This window comes from Podarcis raffonei, chromosome 3, assembly GCF_027172205.1.
Source record: "Podarcis raffonei isolate rPodRaf1 chromosome 3, rPodRaf1.pri, whole genome shotgun sequence".
Taxonomy (NCBI): domain Eukaryota; kingdom Metazoa; phylum Chordata; class Lepidosauria; order Squamata; family Lacertidae; genus Podarcis; species Podarcis raffonei.
The window spans coordinates 20,495,491-20,511,969 of record NC_070604.1 but is presented as its reverse complement, the minus strand read 5'-3'; the positions used below and the strand labels follow the sequence as shown (position 1 = coordinate 20,511,969).

The 16,479-nt window shown below is 43.4% G+C and overlaps 1 protein-coding gene across 9 annotated transcripts in view; it reads left to right on the top strand.

Moving 5' to 3' along the window:
* Positions 1 to 14,061, top strand: part of TRAPPC12 (trafficking protein particle complex subunit 12) — a 53,174-nt gene extending 39,113 nt beyond the window's left edge. For 8 of the 9 annotated variants that reach the window (XM_053380753.1, XM_053380750.1, XM_053380754.1 and 5 more), the window contains 4 exons: positions 5,629 to 5,727; positions 11,226 to 11,326; positions 12,911 to 12,998; positions 13,694 to 14,061. In XM_053380753.1, the coding sequence (XP_053236728.1) occupies positions 5,629 to 5,727; positions 11,226 to 11,326; positions 12,911 to 12,998; positions 13,694 to 13,936 (531 nt within the window). In that variant the 3' untranslated portion in view covers positions 13,937 to 14,061. The remainder of the gene's footprint in view (positions 1 to 5,628; positions 5,728 to 11,225; positions 11,327 to 12,910; positions 12,999 to 13,693) is intronic. The other variant, XM_053380747.1, reaches the window with a different exon arrangement.
* The last annotated feature ends 2,418 nt before the right edge of the window (positions 14,062 to 16,479 follow it).

Sequence of the window (16,479 nt, the reverse complement as noted above, 5' to 3'; positions counted from 1 at the left end):
CGCAACTCAGTCTTAGATCCAAATGCAATCATGGTTTGCATAAACAGCCATCTCTAAACACAGCCTTCCAAGACCATTTTGAGAATTCCGATCTCTGCCTTGGCAGCGTTGTGTTCAAGCGTTAAGCCCTTGTTAAAAAATTTCTCGCAACTTGCCCATCGAATATTGCTGTCTCCACTTCCCAGCTCAGGCATTCATTTCCATGGAAGATTCTTCCGCCGAGAGCAATGTTCACATACTAATTTCAAGGAAGGAAATTGGATTTCAAGGCTGTGGCCACAATCCAGGGAAACTGCGGGGCTTTGTTGCTTGGTAGGACGTTTAATTTCGGTTTTCCCTCGCCTCCCCCCCAAAGCTTCCCACAACTTGCAACAAGCCATCTCTTGATGCAATGGACTGAGAGGAAGTGTCCCATCAGGTGCACCAAAATTCCTTGAGAAAGGTGCTCTCTAGAACATGGCGTGCCTTCTCCACAGATGCATCCCTATGGTGGGGAGCGTGAGCCACAGTGGGAACATGGGAACATGGCTTGTTTTGGAATTGCAGAGCTGCGCCCTGCCCTGCTGTGAACAAGTATCCCGACCCTGCTGAATCAACAGCGTTATCTGCCATTTGTGGAATAGTCGCGCTCCCAATTCACATCTGACACGCAGCGTGGCGCCATGTTCATAAGTCATGTATCCCCATCCATGCGCATTTGCACTTCTGCAAACGCCGCGGATTTATACAGTGTTGAACCATGTGCCTTTTAGAATAAGGGAGGGGGAGAAATAAGCTTGCCCTCCCCTTACATATTTTCCCCTTTCAAAAAATGTAGTTAATGAAGAAATCCAGTTAACGTAATGAGTAATTTGGGGTTGCTATAAAAGCATTCCCCTTAATTTTCATAATGAAAATTAATCACAAAATCACACAGGTAAAAATTAAAATCACATGAGTACAGATAATTAAGAGTGTTTGTTTACAAGAATTGGGCGCATTTTTATTTTTTATTTTTTTACTTTCCATGCTTTCAAATAAATCATTTAGTTGTCAGCTTTGATTTCACGTGTAATAAATAAAAAACGTTAGGATTTTTTTGGGTTGTTGTTTCTTCTGTCATCGGTGTAAAATGCAATATACCACCATCTAGTGACATCCCTGTCTCCCTCCCTCCCTCCCCCCCCCAAAAAAGTGCTGTTTTCTAGTGCTTGTGTTCTAACTAATTTTGGAAATAGTTTCTTTCTAATGAAGAACACAGGGAAAATATGATGATGTGGAGATTGGTGAGAAGGTATAAGTAACCAGTCTAATTAAAACAGCATTTGCTATTAACTGGATTAATAGCAGTATTGCACCTTTTAAAAAAAAATACGTAAACTGGTTAGGAGTGAGCTCTTAACACTGGAATGAGGGCATGCCGTTTAAATACCAATGCGAAGAGGAGGCCACAGACGATAGTCTGGAGCCCCAATGAATGGAGAAAGGGATTTGTAGTCAGTTATGCCTCATTTTTGCAATCAAACCTCCAACTTACAGATCAAAGGGTTTTGTATGAAGAGTTTTACTCTTCTGTTCCATTTGGAGGAACTCGCCTGTTTTATAATTGTAACAGCTCTGTCTATATGTAACTACATATTATCTGGCTGTAGCCTGCCCTGGGACCTTAAGTTGAAGGGCAGGTGAGAAATCTGATAAATAAATAAAATTCAACAAATAAATTGACAAATGGCTGTTTATCATAAATTTCACAAATAGGCAGTATTTGCCCATAATGCTTGAGAGGCTGCATTCTGCACCATAATCCTGACAGCAGTACAACCTAACTGGAAAATAACTCTGGCTGTTTTCTTTTTTCATTAACAAAGACTTTGTGTTTGAGTGCTGGAAGGTGAGTTCTCCCCAGCACTAGTGCATATCTCCGTCCTTCATTTCCCCCCTTGTTTTCTCTTGAGCATTCTACCCTTGCCTTTTCCTCCCATTATATAGATACAAAAGAATCATCTAACTATGAAACCGGTACAGAGGTTTGTGTTTACTGATAGCACTGAGATAAATAAATAGTAACATTAAGGGGAAAACAAATGAACATTAATTTTCACCTGTACATTCCCCCCCCCCCCGGGGCAGATTGTTTCATGGAGTGATTTAAGTTGGGGAAATGGTTCAGGGAGAAAGGTTGAACCCTTTGCTCTACTCCCAGGATTGCAGTTCCCAACTGAATCGCCTAAAGAAAGTCAGAACTGGAGAAGAAGAGGAAAGATCTGGAGCCAAGGCAGTTTGCTTATTTGGGAGCAATTACTCTGGGACTAGTAGGGTGGCGCTGTGGGTTAAACCACAAAGCCAAGGACTTGACGATCAGAAGATCGGCGGTTCGAATCCCCGCGATGGGATGAGCTTCCGTTGCTCGGTCCCTGCTCCTGCCAACCTAGCAGTTCAAAAGCACATCAAAGTGCAAGTAGATAAATAGGTACCGCTCCAGCGGGAAGGTAAATGGCGTTTCCGTGCGCTGCTCTGGTTCGCCAGAAGTGGCTTTGTCATGCTGGCCACATGACCCGGAAGCCGTATGCCGGCTCCCTCGGCCAATAAAGCGAGATGAGCACCGCAACCCCAGAGTCGTCCGCGACTGGACCTAATGGTCAGGGGTCCTTTTATCTTACTCTGGGTCTGCGATTTCCAGAGGCATGATCATTGCTTCATAGTGGGAAATAAGTGAAAAAGTATGCTTTCAATTTTACTTCCAGTACTACTGGAAAGGTAAGCCTGAAGAGAGCTATACATTAGTTCACTTGTGTGTGTGTGTGTTTAAATTATCAAACACTTTGGAAATACTGCCCTGCATTTAAAAACATAGACTGTTTGAACTGTTCTTGTAAAGGTTTGATTTTCAGTTTTTGCTTAAATTTATTTTCCCTTTCATGTTGCTGGCTATTAATAGACTCTTAAGACAGAAACTTGTTCGTTTTCTCTCTCTTTTTTGGCATTTGGATCTCAAGAAACCAAAACAACAGAGGAAGGAGAGTTGCTTGACCTAGTCAGGCCTGAGACTGATGCCTAAGGACTCTTGCTTGATTTAGAGCCTCTGTCTTCTAATTTAAAGGAGACATACATCATAAATCTTTCTTAAATTATGCTGCAGTAATACCACTTAGCTACAGCCTGTCTCTTGCTGTTGCCACACAAATAACAGAAAAAGTGCTTCTGGAGGCTGTCATATCCACTGTATTCCTTCTTGAATTCCTGGAACTGTTCCATTGATGACTAAATCAGTACACAGGCAAGGGCTGCCATTCTGCACCCCAAGTTATTTTCTTAAGACCATTTCGGTGGGATGAAGCCCATGTAACTGCATTCTAAAGAGCTGCTAAAATTTTGTCCTTGACATCAGCGTTGAAGTCTAGAGTTGTTTTGGCCACTCTTAGTCAATTGTTTTTAGAATTTATTTATTGATACTTATTCAGAGATATACAAAAATACATACCCATTACAAAGTATTTTTTAAATAATGCACTGATATAAAACAGCTACTTAGTGTAAAAAAGAACACAGGCAGAAAGAAGAAAGGACAAGAAAAGGGAAAACCTAAAGAAAGAGAAATTGAGAGACGAGAGAGAAGAAAGATTAGGGAAAGAAAGATAAAGAAGAATAAAAGGACTTCCAGCTTTCTGCCCTGCAGCTGAATATAGTATTCAAATGGAGTCAAATTTTAATGTTCATTAAACTTGCTCTTCTATTTGATAGGGTATATCCCCTTCTCAGAGACATTTGGCAGGTCTGCTTAAAAATGCAGTAGTTTTTTGGGCTTCACATCTCAGTCTAGTGTGACTACGATAAAGCATGGAAGCATCTTGGTTGTGGGGCGGTGAAGAAAAAGAGAGTTGGCAAGATTGATTTTTATTTTCATTGTTTTTCATTAAATATACCACCCAATTATTTATTGGCTCCTTGGAGAGGGAGCAGCCAGAATAGACTTCTGAATTCAAAACCGTTGAATGAGGAGCGCTTGGAAGTGCAGAATGGCTTTGAAGACCCTTTCCCGACTTTATGACCACAGCTAGCAACAAGCCTACTCCTGAGCTCAGACCTTCAGAAAGAGCTCCAGGAGCAGAAAATGGAAGTCATTAGACAAGCCCTGCTGGATTGAACCAAAGACCCATTTAGTCTGGCACCCTGTTCCCTCAGTGGCCAACCAGATACTTCTCTGAGTAGCCCACAAGAAGGACCAAAGTGCAGCAACACTTCCCCCATTCATGATCTCAGCAGCTGTTAGAGGTATGCTGCCTCCTGTTCTGTAGAAGTGAAGCTATAGGGAACCAGGCAGAGAGCCTTCTCAGTAGTGGCACCTACCCTGTAGAATGCCTTTCCATCAGATGCCAAGGAGATGAATAGCTATACAACCTTTGGAAGACATCTGAAGGGAAGTTTTTCATGTTTGATGTTTTATTATGTTTTTATATGTGTGTCGGAAACCGCCCAGAGAAGCTGGGATAACCTAGCCAGATGGGCAGGGTATTAATAATAAAATTATTTAATTATTTTTATTAGATTGTACACAGGATAGTGTATGGAGTCCTTTGAATGGGTTCACAGGTTATTTAGTGGTCAAAGCATTGCATAGAACTGGTTGAGCCATTGTGTTAAATGCCCAGAACCTTTGTAGCATCTCTCATATTTGGTCAGGGTTAAGCATTTAAATTTACGCTATGTGTATCTATTGGTTTGTTGTGTTTTAATGTAACATGGTCTGAGCCTAAGCAATGTGTTGACTTAGGAATATTAATAAATATTGCCCCCTCCCGATGTGGTGTAATGCTTCACTGCATTGTCGTTTCTGTGCTGACTTATTTTTTTCATTATTTGTACATTAAAAAAAATAAAATCCATATTTAAATCAAGACCAAGACCTATCAATCAAGAAGCCACACCCAGGAAGCAAACAAACGTTCTGAAAGCATTCTTTGACAATCATCTCTTCAAAAACATTAAGTGTTAATGTGGGAGGAATCCCTACTTGTTTGCTAAATCCCCATCCGTTTGCCCTGAGCTCCTTTTAAAATCCCCTTCATCTAGCCATTGTGGCTGTTCCCTCATCATAAGAGCAGTGGCTGTTTTCCCAGCAAGAGGAATTTTTAGAACATTGGCAGTCTATCTGACTTGGCTGTGCAGAAGGCTTCACTTGCCAAACAGAAAGATGGCGAAGGAGACTCGTGTGTGTGTGTGTGTGTGTGTGTGTGTGTACGTACGCGTACGCCTATTGTGCATGATTTTGGCAACTACAAAGCTGCTGCTTAGTGGGCAGATATATTTGGTTCTGCTTTGAGGGGCAGAGATATTTTGGTTTGATTTCAAGTCTCCTTTGTATTCGCAGCTGTCCCATTGCTCACGTAATAGATGCAAGAGAAAGAGGTCTTCAACCCGGCCATGCATCTTCTTGTACAATCCAAGTGTCTTCCCTTACCCTGCTAAACCCAGTACAGCAACATTTAGTCATAGACAGGGGCAACCCTTTCCTTGTGCTTTCAACCATCCTATTTTTTTCTATCTTTAAACTGCGTTGCTTCCATCTGTTTATCGTGCATTTGCTGTGTGCATAGAGCAAAGAGCAACTGCTGACCTTGCATCTGTGTGTGTGTGCTTTCTACCCCCTAGGACTACGTGCTTGCTGTGGAGACATATCACACAGTCATCAAATATTACCCGGAGCAAGAGCCTCAGCTGTTGAGTGGAATTGGGAGGATTTTCCTGCAGGTATATACTTGATTCTGAATAAAGCCCAAGTGACAGCCCTTCTTGACCACAATAGAACAAATATTTGTGTGCGATAAAAGTCCCCTGCTTGTATATACCGTATTTTTTGCTCTATAAGACTCACTTTTTCCCTCCTAAAAAGTAAGGGGAAATGTGTGTGCGTCTTATGGAGCGAATGCAGGCTGCGCAGCTATCTCAGAAGCCAGAACAGCAAGAGGGATCGCTGCTTTCACTATGCAGCGATCCCTCTTGTTCTGGCTTCTGAGATTCAGAATATATTTTTTCTTGTTTTCCTCCTCCAAAAACTAGGTGCGTCTTGTGGTCTGGTGCATCTTATAGAGCGAAAAATACGGTAGTTTGATGTGTTGGTTATTAACCAAATGGTACAACAGGAAACGCAACAGTTCAGAAGGTTGAGTTAACACCCAAAGGTCTGAACAGAGATGGCTTATTAAATGGCAACTGAGAATACAAAACTTGATAAGGCATGTAAGGAAGTTTGGGGAGAACGTTCTCGTCTTTATCCGCCTGACACTTTCTCCTTTTCTCCTTTTCTCCCTTGCCTTTCTTGAGTATTTCAATTATTATTCCACCCAGAGCATAATAATGCTGTTTGTAGGTTACCAGGCACCACCGGTACTGCCAAACTCTGCTGAAAGGAGCATGTAATAGTCTAAACAACAAAGCCGTGTCTCATTAAAATGATACTTGATATTTGGTAAGCTGTGCTTTGAAGAGACGTTTCTCACTTGACACATTCCCCCCCCCCCTGCTATAAATTAAATGTACATCTAGTCAGTTTGCAATGGGGTGACACACATAATCCACATTTCTCCCTCTGTACATGGAAACGGGTGAATCTTCCAATTCTGCAACTTGCAGTTTAGTATTCAGGCTAGTGGCCCTCAAGACGAACCTGGGTGGGAGTGGGAGTGTGTGCAAAAGAGAGAACACACAATTTCACAGGGGGCAGATTCCCAGCATGAGCCACCTGAATTTTCTGCCATTGTCCTGCTATAGCCCTTTAAAAAAACATTAGCAGTTGTCTTCAGCAGCAATCGGCACTTACTATTCTTTAGCTCTTTACTCTCCATGCCCCCCTTGCCTTCCAAGTGGAGAGATTTGCCACACCACAATGGCGGGAGGGAATACCTAGATGCCCCATTCCATTGCCCATGGTTGGTTAGCTTGCTCTTCTGCACTTTTGTCAAGCCACAGCCCATCAGTCACTGACAGAGCAGCTCTGAATCGAATCACGTGCTTAAGAGTTCTGGGCATCCTACTTTGAAGTTTGAGCTCTTTATAAAACTCGTAAATGACAAGGCTGTCTGTTCCTCTTCTTCGGATATTTCCCCCCTCCTTTTCTGTTGTTTCAGGGTTTCTTTTTATCAGTTAAATGGCAAGATTTAAATATTGATCAAGAATATTTATAAAGAACCTCCCTCCCTCCCCGATACAGTCGTAGCTTGGTTGTCCGTTTGGCTTCCAAAAATGTTTTTACAACCAAGGCACAGCTTCCAATTGGCTGCAGGAGCTTCCTGCACACAATCAGAAGCTGCGTCGGACGTTCAGCTTCCAAAGAACGTTCACAAACTGGAACACTCACTTCTGGGTTTGTGACGTTCGGGAGCCAAAACGTTGGACTAGTAAGGCGTTTGGCTTCCAAGGTACAACAGTAACAGTGTTCATGGGGCAGCTAAAGCAGACCAAAAAGGCAGAGAAAATAAGGCCTTTTGGCACCAAAATGACAGCCTAGTAAGAAGCCAGGTTTGCCTCTCTCTGGGGAGAGAGCATTCCACAGCCAGACACCATCACTGGAAAGGCCTACTTTCCAATAGCCAGTCACCATACCACACTATGACCCAATCCATACCTCGCAATAAACCCTTCACTCCTCCATGAATGGGAGCAACAAACCATGATCCCTAATGTAATTGGCCTTACATCCCAACCGGGGATCATGGTTTGTTTCACACCAAACAAGCTTTGCTTTCACATCATGGCTTTGTTTGAAGTGAAACAAACCACGAACTCTGCTTCAGACCAAACTCTTTAGGCTGGAGATTGTGGTTTGCTGCTCCCATTCGTGATGGGACCATTGTATGTTTTCCCTGGCAGTAAGCTTTTTGAAAGAGGACGCGGGTGGTGCTGTGGGTTAAACCACAGAGCTTAGGACTTACCAATCAGAAGGTCGGTGGTTCGAATCCCCGCGACGGGGTGAGCTCCCGTTGCTCGGTCCCTGCTCCTGTCAACCTAGCAGTTCGAAAGCACGTCAAAGTGCAAGTAGTTAAATAGGTACCGCTCCGGTGGGAAGGTAAACGGTGTTTTCATGCGCTGCTCTTGTTCGCCAGAAGCGGCTTAGTCATGCTGGCCACATGACCCGGAGGCTGTACGCTGGCTCCCTCGGCCAATAAAGCAAGATGAGCGCCGCAACCCCAGAGTTGGTCACGACTGGACCTAATGGTCAGGGGTCCCTTTACCTTTAAGCTTTTCGAAAGAAGTATAACAACTCAGCTATCTATCTCTCTATCCATCATTAAATGGTTGGTATTTGAAGGCTGTCTGCAGCTGGAGAAGCATTGAAATAATTGGGAGTATATCAAATAAGGTTATTAAAACATAAAGCCAAGATGTGTTAGGAAAAAATAGTTTGTGCCTGTTTATGTTACATTTATTGATGACTTGTAAGTCCTTTCCTTAGCAGCTGCCTGTTCTGGGTCTCAGCGGAGTGCACAAGAGAGCAGAGTTCACTTCCTGGCTACACTCTCTTGCTCTGAGGTTCATCAGAGGCTGGGCTTGCTGCAAAGACAACATGCCCAACCTTGGGGAGAATGCAAGGAGAGTGGCGCGTGTCTCAGAGGAGCAATCTGTCTGTCCAATTCAAAGAGCAATGTTAACAGGCTCTGAAGGGAATCTTGTCTTCCTCGGTGTTTGCTGTTACAGGGGGCCTTGAGGGAAGAGAGATTATTGGATATTCTTGAATTAGTGGTTTTTACTGTCAGAACGGGGCCTTTTTCCTTCAAGTGCCGCAAAAAAAAATGAAGACAAAGCACGAGAAACCTATTGGCCTGCCTTACATAACCTTGGAACAGCGGCAGCTGAAATGGTTCCTCGAAATGGTTTGAGGGGGCAGCACCAGAGACGTTGCCTTTTCTCCCTTGTCAGTGTTTCACTGTCTTATGCATTGTTAAATTCCAAAACGATACTTGCCTTGTCATGTCTAATGAAATTTGGTGGGTGGGTGGGTGGGTGGGTGGGTGTGTGTGTGTGTGTGAGAGAGAGAGAGAGAGAGAGAGAGAGAGAGAGAGAGAGAGAGAGAATGTAAATCCCAGCATTTCCCTGAGGTGGTGGGCAAGGATGGGAGAGAACCACCGTTTAAATAAAATGTAATGCAGCAATGAAATCCCACCCAGGGAATATTAAGTACCGTACATAGCATTCGACATCAAAAAGTGCTGAAGCCAGTGCCCCAGACCTGAGTGCTTTTACAATTAAGTTGCAGAGAAAACAAGTTCCATCAGCATTTGCAAAAACCTGTAGATGCTGATATTGGGACAGAGGCCCTGCTGCAAAATGACTTCTGCAAATACTCCCAGAACTGCAAAATACTTGGAACCTGGGGTTGGACATAGTAATTATTGTTGTTGTTGTTGTTGTTTTATTTATTTATACCCTGCCCATCTGGCTGGACTTTCCCAGCCACTCTGGGCAGCTTCCAACAAAATATTAAAATACCGTAATACATCAAACATTAAAAGCTTCCCTAAACAGGACTGCCTTCAGATGTCTTCTAAAAGTCTGGTAGTTGTTGTTCCCTTTGACATCTGGAGGGAGGGCATTCCACAGGGCGGGCACCACTACCGAGAAGGCCCTCTGCCTGGTTCCCTGTAGCTTTGCTTCTCGCTGTGAGGGAACCGCCAGAAGCCCCTCGGCGCTGGACCTCAGTGTCCGGGTAGAACGATGGGGGTGGAGACGCTCCTTCAGATATACTGGACCTAGGCCATTTAGGGCTTTAAAGGTCAGCACCAACACTTTGAATTGTGCTCGGAAACGTACAGGGAGCTATAGGAGATGGACAGTGAACTCTCTGCTTCTAGGGTAGCAGAGGTAGCTTACTATTCATCAAGCTGAATGCAGCCCAGTAGCTTTGTGTGACAGGCTCCCTGAGGCTTTAAAAAAACCTCCTGGTTTTTCTGCCTGTTTGGACTGTGCAGAAAGCCTGGCAGGCTAACACTGTATGACCAAGGGGCTGCTGGCAGGGTTACAAGATGTACAGCCCTTTCTTGGCCTGATCACTCATTCCTTCCAGCAGCAGTCCTGCAACTCACAATTCTCAACCCTGTCTTGTGTTGAAGATAAAGTGGAAATTGTACAATGCATTTCATGCCCCCCCCCCGAAAAAGCTCTGTGGCAACACCTCTCTCTCTATCTCATTTCCTTTCTTCACTGCACACAAAAAACTTGTACTGGAAAGTGGTCTCATTTTTCTTTTCCTCATCAATTGAGACAACGTTGAGCTTTCCGGTTGCAAAAAAAAACTTATTCTCCTTTCCGAGAAACTGGTCAACCTAAGAAAAGGAACATGCTCTAAATGGCAAGTGCTGTGTAAACTATGGTTTGCATGAAAGCCACTGCCTAAATCAGGCTGCAGGAAACTTGGGGTATACACAGTCATGCGTAATTTGAATCAGATTTGTGCAACCTTCCTCAAGGGTATTGAGCTGAGGAGCAATTCTCCCTCTTTCCAGCAAAAGATGGACGTGCAGATCATTGATTGGCTATCCCTTCTGAAGTTACGTTCCTGTCCACTATTCAGAGCAGTGTTTCAAGTGGGGGGCTGGGGGGTCGATTAGGTTATAATCCAGTGTTAGTCATATTCAGAAGAGACCTGCTGAAGTCAATGGAATTAAGTAACAGGAAGTTCAGGTCTGCTTTATGTATGGCTTAGTTGGATATCACCCACTTGTTTTTATTTATTTTGTTTTTTTTAGAAAGAAGCCAGTACATCCTTAAATGAGTAATGATATTAAGCATCTGGAAGCAGGAAAGCTGAAAGCCTGCCTGACTGATGCTAAATTCAGAGCGAAGTATTTGTGTCATTACAAAAGAGTAGAGCTTGCTCTACAACCAAGGAAAAACATGCTGCTCCTGTAAGTCGGGATTTCAGCACAAATCCTAACTTTCCTTAGTCATTGTGATTGTGGAAGGCATATATCAATTTAATCCTTTTTTAAAAAAAGAAAGAAAGAAAGAAAAATATTTCTGAGTTCTGATTCTGCAATAATATCTTGAATCAATTTCTAGGTGAAAAGTTTTAATGGAGCATGCATTTTTGACTACTTCTTGTTGTTGTTCATATTCCTTGTACGTTCCTTCTTCCCCCTCCCAGTGCAGAAAGGTATTTTTGTATGAAAGCCTACCTTTTTGATGCCTCCCTTGTGTGCTTTGTTAATTGCAGCAAATGTTTCATACAATGTTTTTTTGTGTGTGCCACCCAGATTGGAGACATAAAAATGGCTGAAAAGTATTTTCAAGACGTCGAGAAAGTGACTCAGAAATTGGATGGGCTGAAGAACCAAATTATGGTTTTAATGAACAGGTGGGAAATGTAAAAAAGCTAAATTAATCTTAAACATGATTTTGCAAAGAATGCACTGTGAACATTAAGGGGCCCAAGAGAATGCCCCTTTCTCTTCATTTCTCTTTTATGTAACTACAACTGTCAGAAGAAAGACTGATTGGCATCTACCAGCCCTTGAGATCTGTATAACATGGTGTAGTCATGTTATCTTAGATTGACGGAGATCTATTTCCTTTGTTACAAGAGCTGACTTGAAAAGTATTTCTTGTCCACTCATAGAATCATAGAATCATAGAGTTGGAAGAGACCACAAGGGCCATCGAGTCCAACCCCCTGCCAAGCAGGAAGCACCATCAGAGCACTCCTGACATATGGTTGTCAAGCCTCTGCTTAAAGACCTCCAAAGAAGGAGACTCCACCACACTCCTTGGCAGCAAATTCCACTGTCGAACAGCTCTTACTGTCAGGAAGTTCTTCCTAATGTTTAGGTGGAATCTTCTTTCTTGTAGTTTGGAACCATTGCTACAAGAAAGAAGATTCCATAGAATCACTCCAAACCTTTCTCTTCAAATCACTCTCCAGCATAGCTTAATGCTGTGGTCCTATATGTGCTTATAAGGAAGAATCATAGAGTTGAAAGGAACCACAAGGATCATATAGTCCAACCCTGTGTAATGCAGAAATCTTTTGCCCAACGTGGGGCTTGAACCCACAGCCCTGAGATTAGGAGTCTCACGCTCTACTAACTGAGCTATCCCTCACTCTGTGTAACTTAATACTAGGGGTATAAGAAGGCACTGCTTTCTGTTTCAACCTATATTTGATTTATGCAACAGTGTTTCTGTTCTGCTGCAATTCGCCTTCCTCTAGAAACTACATTAGTTGTCTCGCTGTTTGAAAATTACATTATTTATGTGATTAATTACATAAAGAAATTTGTCTTTGCAGTATTCTACCCCATTTGTTTCAATGCAAAGACACAGAGTGCAAATGGGAGTGGGGAATATCAGTTATCAGGCTGAAAGCAACAACCAAACTGAAAACCTGTTGTATTTGCTGGATTGATTTCTGTTCCAAACATGGGATAAATAAGCAAACTTCGGCAGTTTCCACTTCCCTTTCTGTTTTCATTGGAATTCTCTGACATCCCTACTTACTGCTGATTAAATGTGCTTAGAATTGGGCTGGAAAAAGTTCTTCAGTTCACACATCCATTATTTAGGTGTACACTTAAAATGTTTTAACTATATTTCAAATTAAGAAGAGTTAGTGCAGGAAACCTGTTAGCCAGCACATATACATACAGTATTTTAGACAAGGACCTAGGATTGTTGCAGCACTCTACATGACATGTGAAATGATCAATTCCTTTCATCGTTAGAATTTACCTTTGCTTTGCTATACGTTTGCTAAGCATTTAATCTGAAACCTAAATTGTAACATCAAGGCCGCATGATGAAGATCAGCGGCCAAGAGCACTCAGAAATTTGAGGAAAAGAGGATGACCCATCACCTTTTATAATGTCTTTGTTACTTTGAGTTTTCTTAAGTAACTTTCATCTTCTAAAGGAGCACACTCTTTCTTTTTCTCTTGTATTCCAGAGCATTCCTCCATCTTGGTCAGAATAACTTTGCAGAAGCTCACAAATTCTTCACAGAGATTTTGAAGGTTGACCCATCCAATGCTGTGGTAGGATATGTCTTACAGTTAAATCATAGGCTTCTAAAACGGCATCCTTTGAGAGCAGGGATGAGGAATTAATGGTCCTCCAGATGTTGCTAGATTGTAGCTCCCACCATCCTTCAGGGGCCATGCTGATGGGAGTTTTGAGTCCAACAACCTCTGGAGCACTTCCAGTTCCTCATTCCTACTCTATAGAGTCCGGTGCCCCAAATTGTAATTAACGTTGCACAAGTGGACATGGCATAGGCGAGTCATTGCTCCCGGGAATCAGTAAATTTTACAAAAACAGCACCTTTCAGTAACGTATCTCGGCGCTTTAGGATGGTTGGGTTTTTTTATGCAAACCTCATTGAAGCAAATGAATGACGCAGAGCAGTATTGCTTGGGTCAGTGTTTCCCAAAGTTGGGTTGTTGGACTACAACTCCCATGATCCCTAGCTAGCAGGACCAGTGGTCAGGGATGATGGTAATTGTTGTCCAAAAACAGCTGGAGGCCCAAGTGTGGGAAACACTAGCTTAAGTGATACTGGTTCCTGGCCTCCATTTCGAGTTTCTTTGCAAGACTTTTGGCAAACAGACAATATTCTAAGGACTGACCCTCTAGCGTGCTAGAGAGCAAATTACGGTGTGTTTAGAATTAATATATTGAAGTGCATTGGTTTTTTTGCTCCATGGATGAATTTAATGTACCTTTTCTCTAGGCTAACAACAATGCCGCAGTTTGTCTGCTTTATCTGGGGAAACTGAAGGATTCCCTCCGGCAGCTGGAAGGAATGGTTCAGCAGGACCCTAGGAACTACCTCCACGAGAGCGTCCTTTTCAATTTGACAACCATGTACGAACTCGAGTCCTCTCGCAGCATGCAGAAGAAGCAGGCTCTGCTTGAAGCTGTGGCTCTCAAGGAGGGCGACAGCTTCAACACTCAGTGTCTCAAGTTAGGATAAGCCTACCCTTTTTCTGTTTTGGAAAGGATCGTTTCAGAAGTTGTACATACTCCTGCTAATCTGTAAATGTTCTTCGAGCTAGAGCAATAAAAAAGCTTTTTAATTATGAGCATATGGTAAAATTACTACGTTGTACGAGTTTATACGCTGGTCTGTTTTCAACAAATCCTGGCTATCACCCTGGGGATTTTGTGTTGATCTACAGCCAACTTCATCCCTGAAGCTATTGCCAAGCTTATAGTATGTACAAACAATCACAGTTATTCAGATGGGTTTTCTCCCTGCAAATAGCAGCGCACTTGAGCTAAGTTGTCTTGATGGCTTTTGTTCTGAACACATTTGGGGCTTAGTGATAAAATGACACCAGCTAAACTCATTGCATGTGTATAATTGGAGGGCGGTGGGCGGTGGAGGCAAGAACGCTGCAGTAAAATGCGAAGTTATGAAGATAGGCTGCCTTTCAGTTTTTCCCAGATGCATCGCGCCCACTGCTAATGTCCTATTATATCTCAAAGCAGATCTGTGCAATTAGGTGGCCTGGTCCCATTCCCCCGCTGCTCTGTCTGTGCCTGTCCAACGTGTAAACTTGGGCAAAAGGAAGTAAAGGTGCCTAGATACCAGCATTTGGATTCCTAGGCTACCCACTCCCTGAAATCATCTCTATTGTTAGGATATTCTGCTCACAGTAAGAAGCACATACACGTGGGAAACTGGGTTGCCCTCAATAGCTGCTCCTCCCCTGGCATCCACATGGAGAACATAAATAACTGCAGGAAGGCAGGAGACTCCCATGTGATCTAGATCCTTGGCTGCTCAGGGTTCCAGATTGTGTGGAAGTCTGTACAAGTGTTAAGCATTAGCACTCTGCATGTGGGTTCAAGTGGGAGGGGTTACTCAACACAGCTCTGCTTGAGTGTTATTCCCTATAAGGATGTCTACAAAGAGGGCTTCCCTTTTGCTTGTTTGTATGCCCCAAATGCATTCTATACCTGAAAGAGCGTCTCCACCTCCATCGTTCAGCCTGGACACTGACATCCAGCGCCGAGGGCCTTCTGGCAGTTCCCTCATTGCGAGAAGTGAGGTTACAGGGCCTTCTCAGTAGTGGCGCCCGCCCTGTGGAACGCCCTCCCATCAGATGTGAAGGAAATAAGTAGCTATCTTTTCTTTAAAAGACATCTGAAGGCAGCCCTGTTTAGGGAAGTTTTTAATATTTAATGCTGTATTTTTAACACTCGATTTGGGAGCCGTCCAGAGTGGCGGGGTATAAATTATTATTATTATTAGAATTAGAATTCATCAGAATAGAGGGGCCTTGTTGTGCTCTCAACATGGTCACCGCAATGCCAATCCAAGGGGAAGTGTCCAATTGTTTATTCTTTTGTTTGCAAGTGCCCTCTCTGCCTGGACAGACTTTCAGCGATTTCCTTTAAAGCTAATGTTTTATCACCAAGTAAATTTGTGCATAGGCTTCTTTTATACAAAAAGTTAGGTCAGGAGACTATTTCCCTTCCCCAACGACTTGCCACCATTGGCAGTCCCAAATATTACCTCAGCAACCATGTTAGCGAACATCCGTTACGATAGCTTTACATGGATTAGCATATTGTAATCGTTTATGTGCAATCATTTTTTTTCGTTGACTTTCATTGCCACAGCCATGTGGCTGAAACCCATTCCCACCCGCCTTGGTGTTTGTGTGTTTTCACAATTGTGTGTACCAGCAGTTCATAGGCCTTCAGAAAGTCAATGTTTAAACTTCCCTCTGACTTCTGTTGGTGTTCCAATGTTGCCATGTCCCTCTCAAGCTAGCTAATGTCTACATCCAGGGAATCCTATAAATCAGCGGTTCTCAACCTGTGGGTCCCCAGATGTTGTTGGACTACAACTCCCATCATCCCTGAGCTCTGGCCTTGCTAGCTAGGGGTGATGGGAGTTGTAGTTCAACAACATCTGGGGACCCACAGGTTGAGAAGGGCTGCTATAAATAGTTCAAAACAATGGGCTGGATCCCAAGTGGTGATGAGTTACTCCACTGCAGGCCCTCGCTCCACTCCCATGGGTGAATGGGGGGTGGTTTCCATTGATTTCCCTCCTCCCCTTGCAGCCCCACTACCTCCCACTGTTCCAGATGGCCCCACAGCCTTCGGGGGAGGGGTGCAGCTGGTTCCAGAAGCTAAGGATGCTCACGCAGGTGCTGCTTTGAGTATATGCAATTTTGAGTACATGCAGCACCCCAGAACAGGACCCCAGTGCAAGATGTACTTATGCTGTAAGTGGCATTTCATTAAAGCCTCTATTTGTATACAGCCGTACATTGGAAGTCGAACGGACTCCGTTCCCGAAGTCCATTCGACTTCCAAAACATTCGTAAACCAAAGTGCGGCTTCTGATTGGCTGCAAGAAGCTCACTTCCTGGTTTTGATTCGGGAGCCAATTTGTTCGGGAGCCAAAGCATTTGAGATCCAAGGTAGGACTGTGCTAACTCAGCAAGCCGACCGCATGGAATAATAATGTCCGCATGTCACATAACTTTACCCCATTAA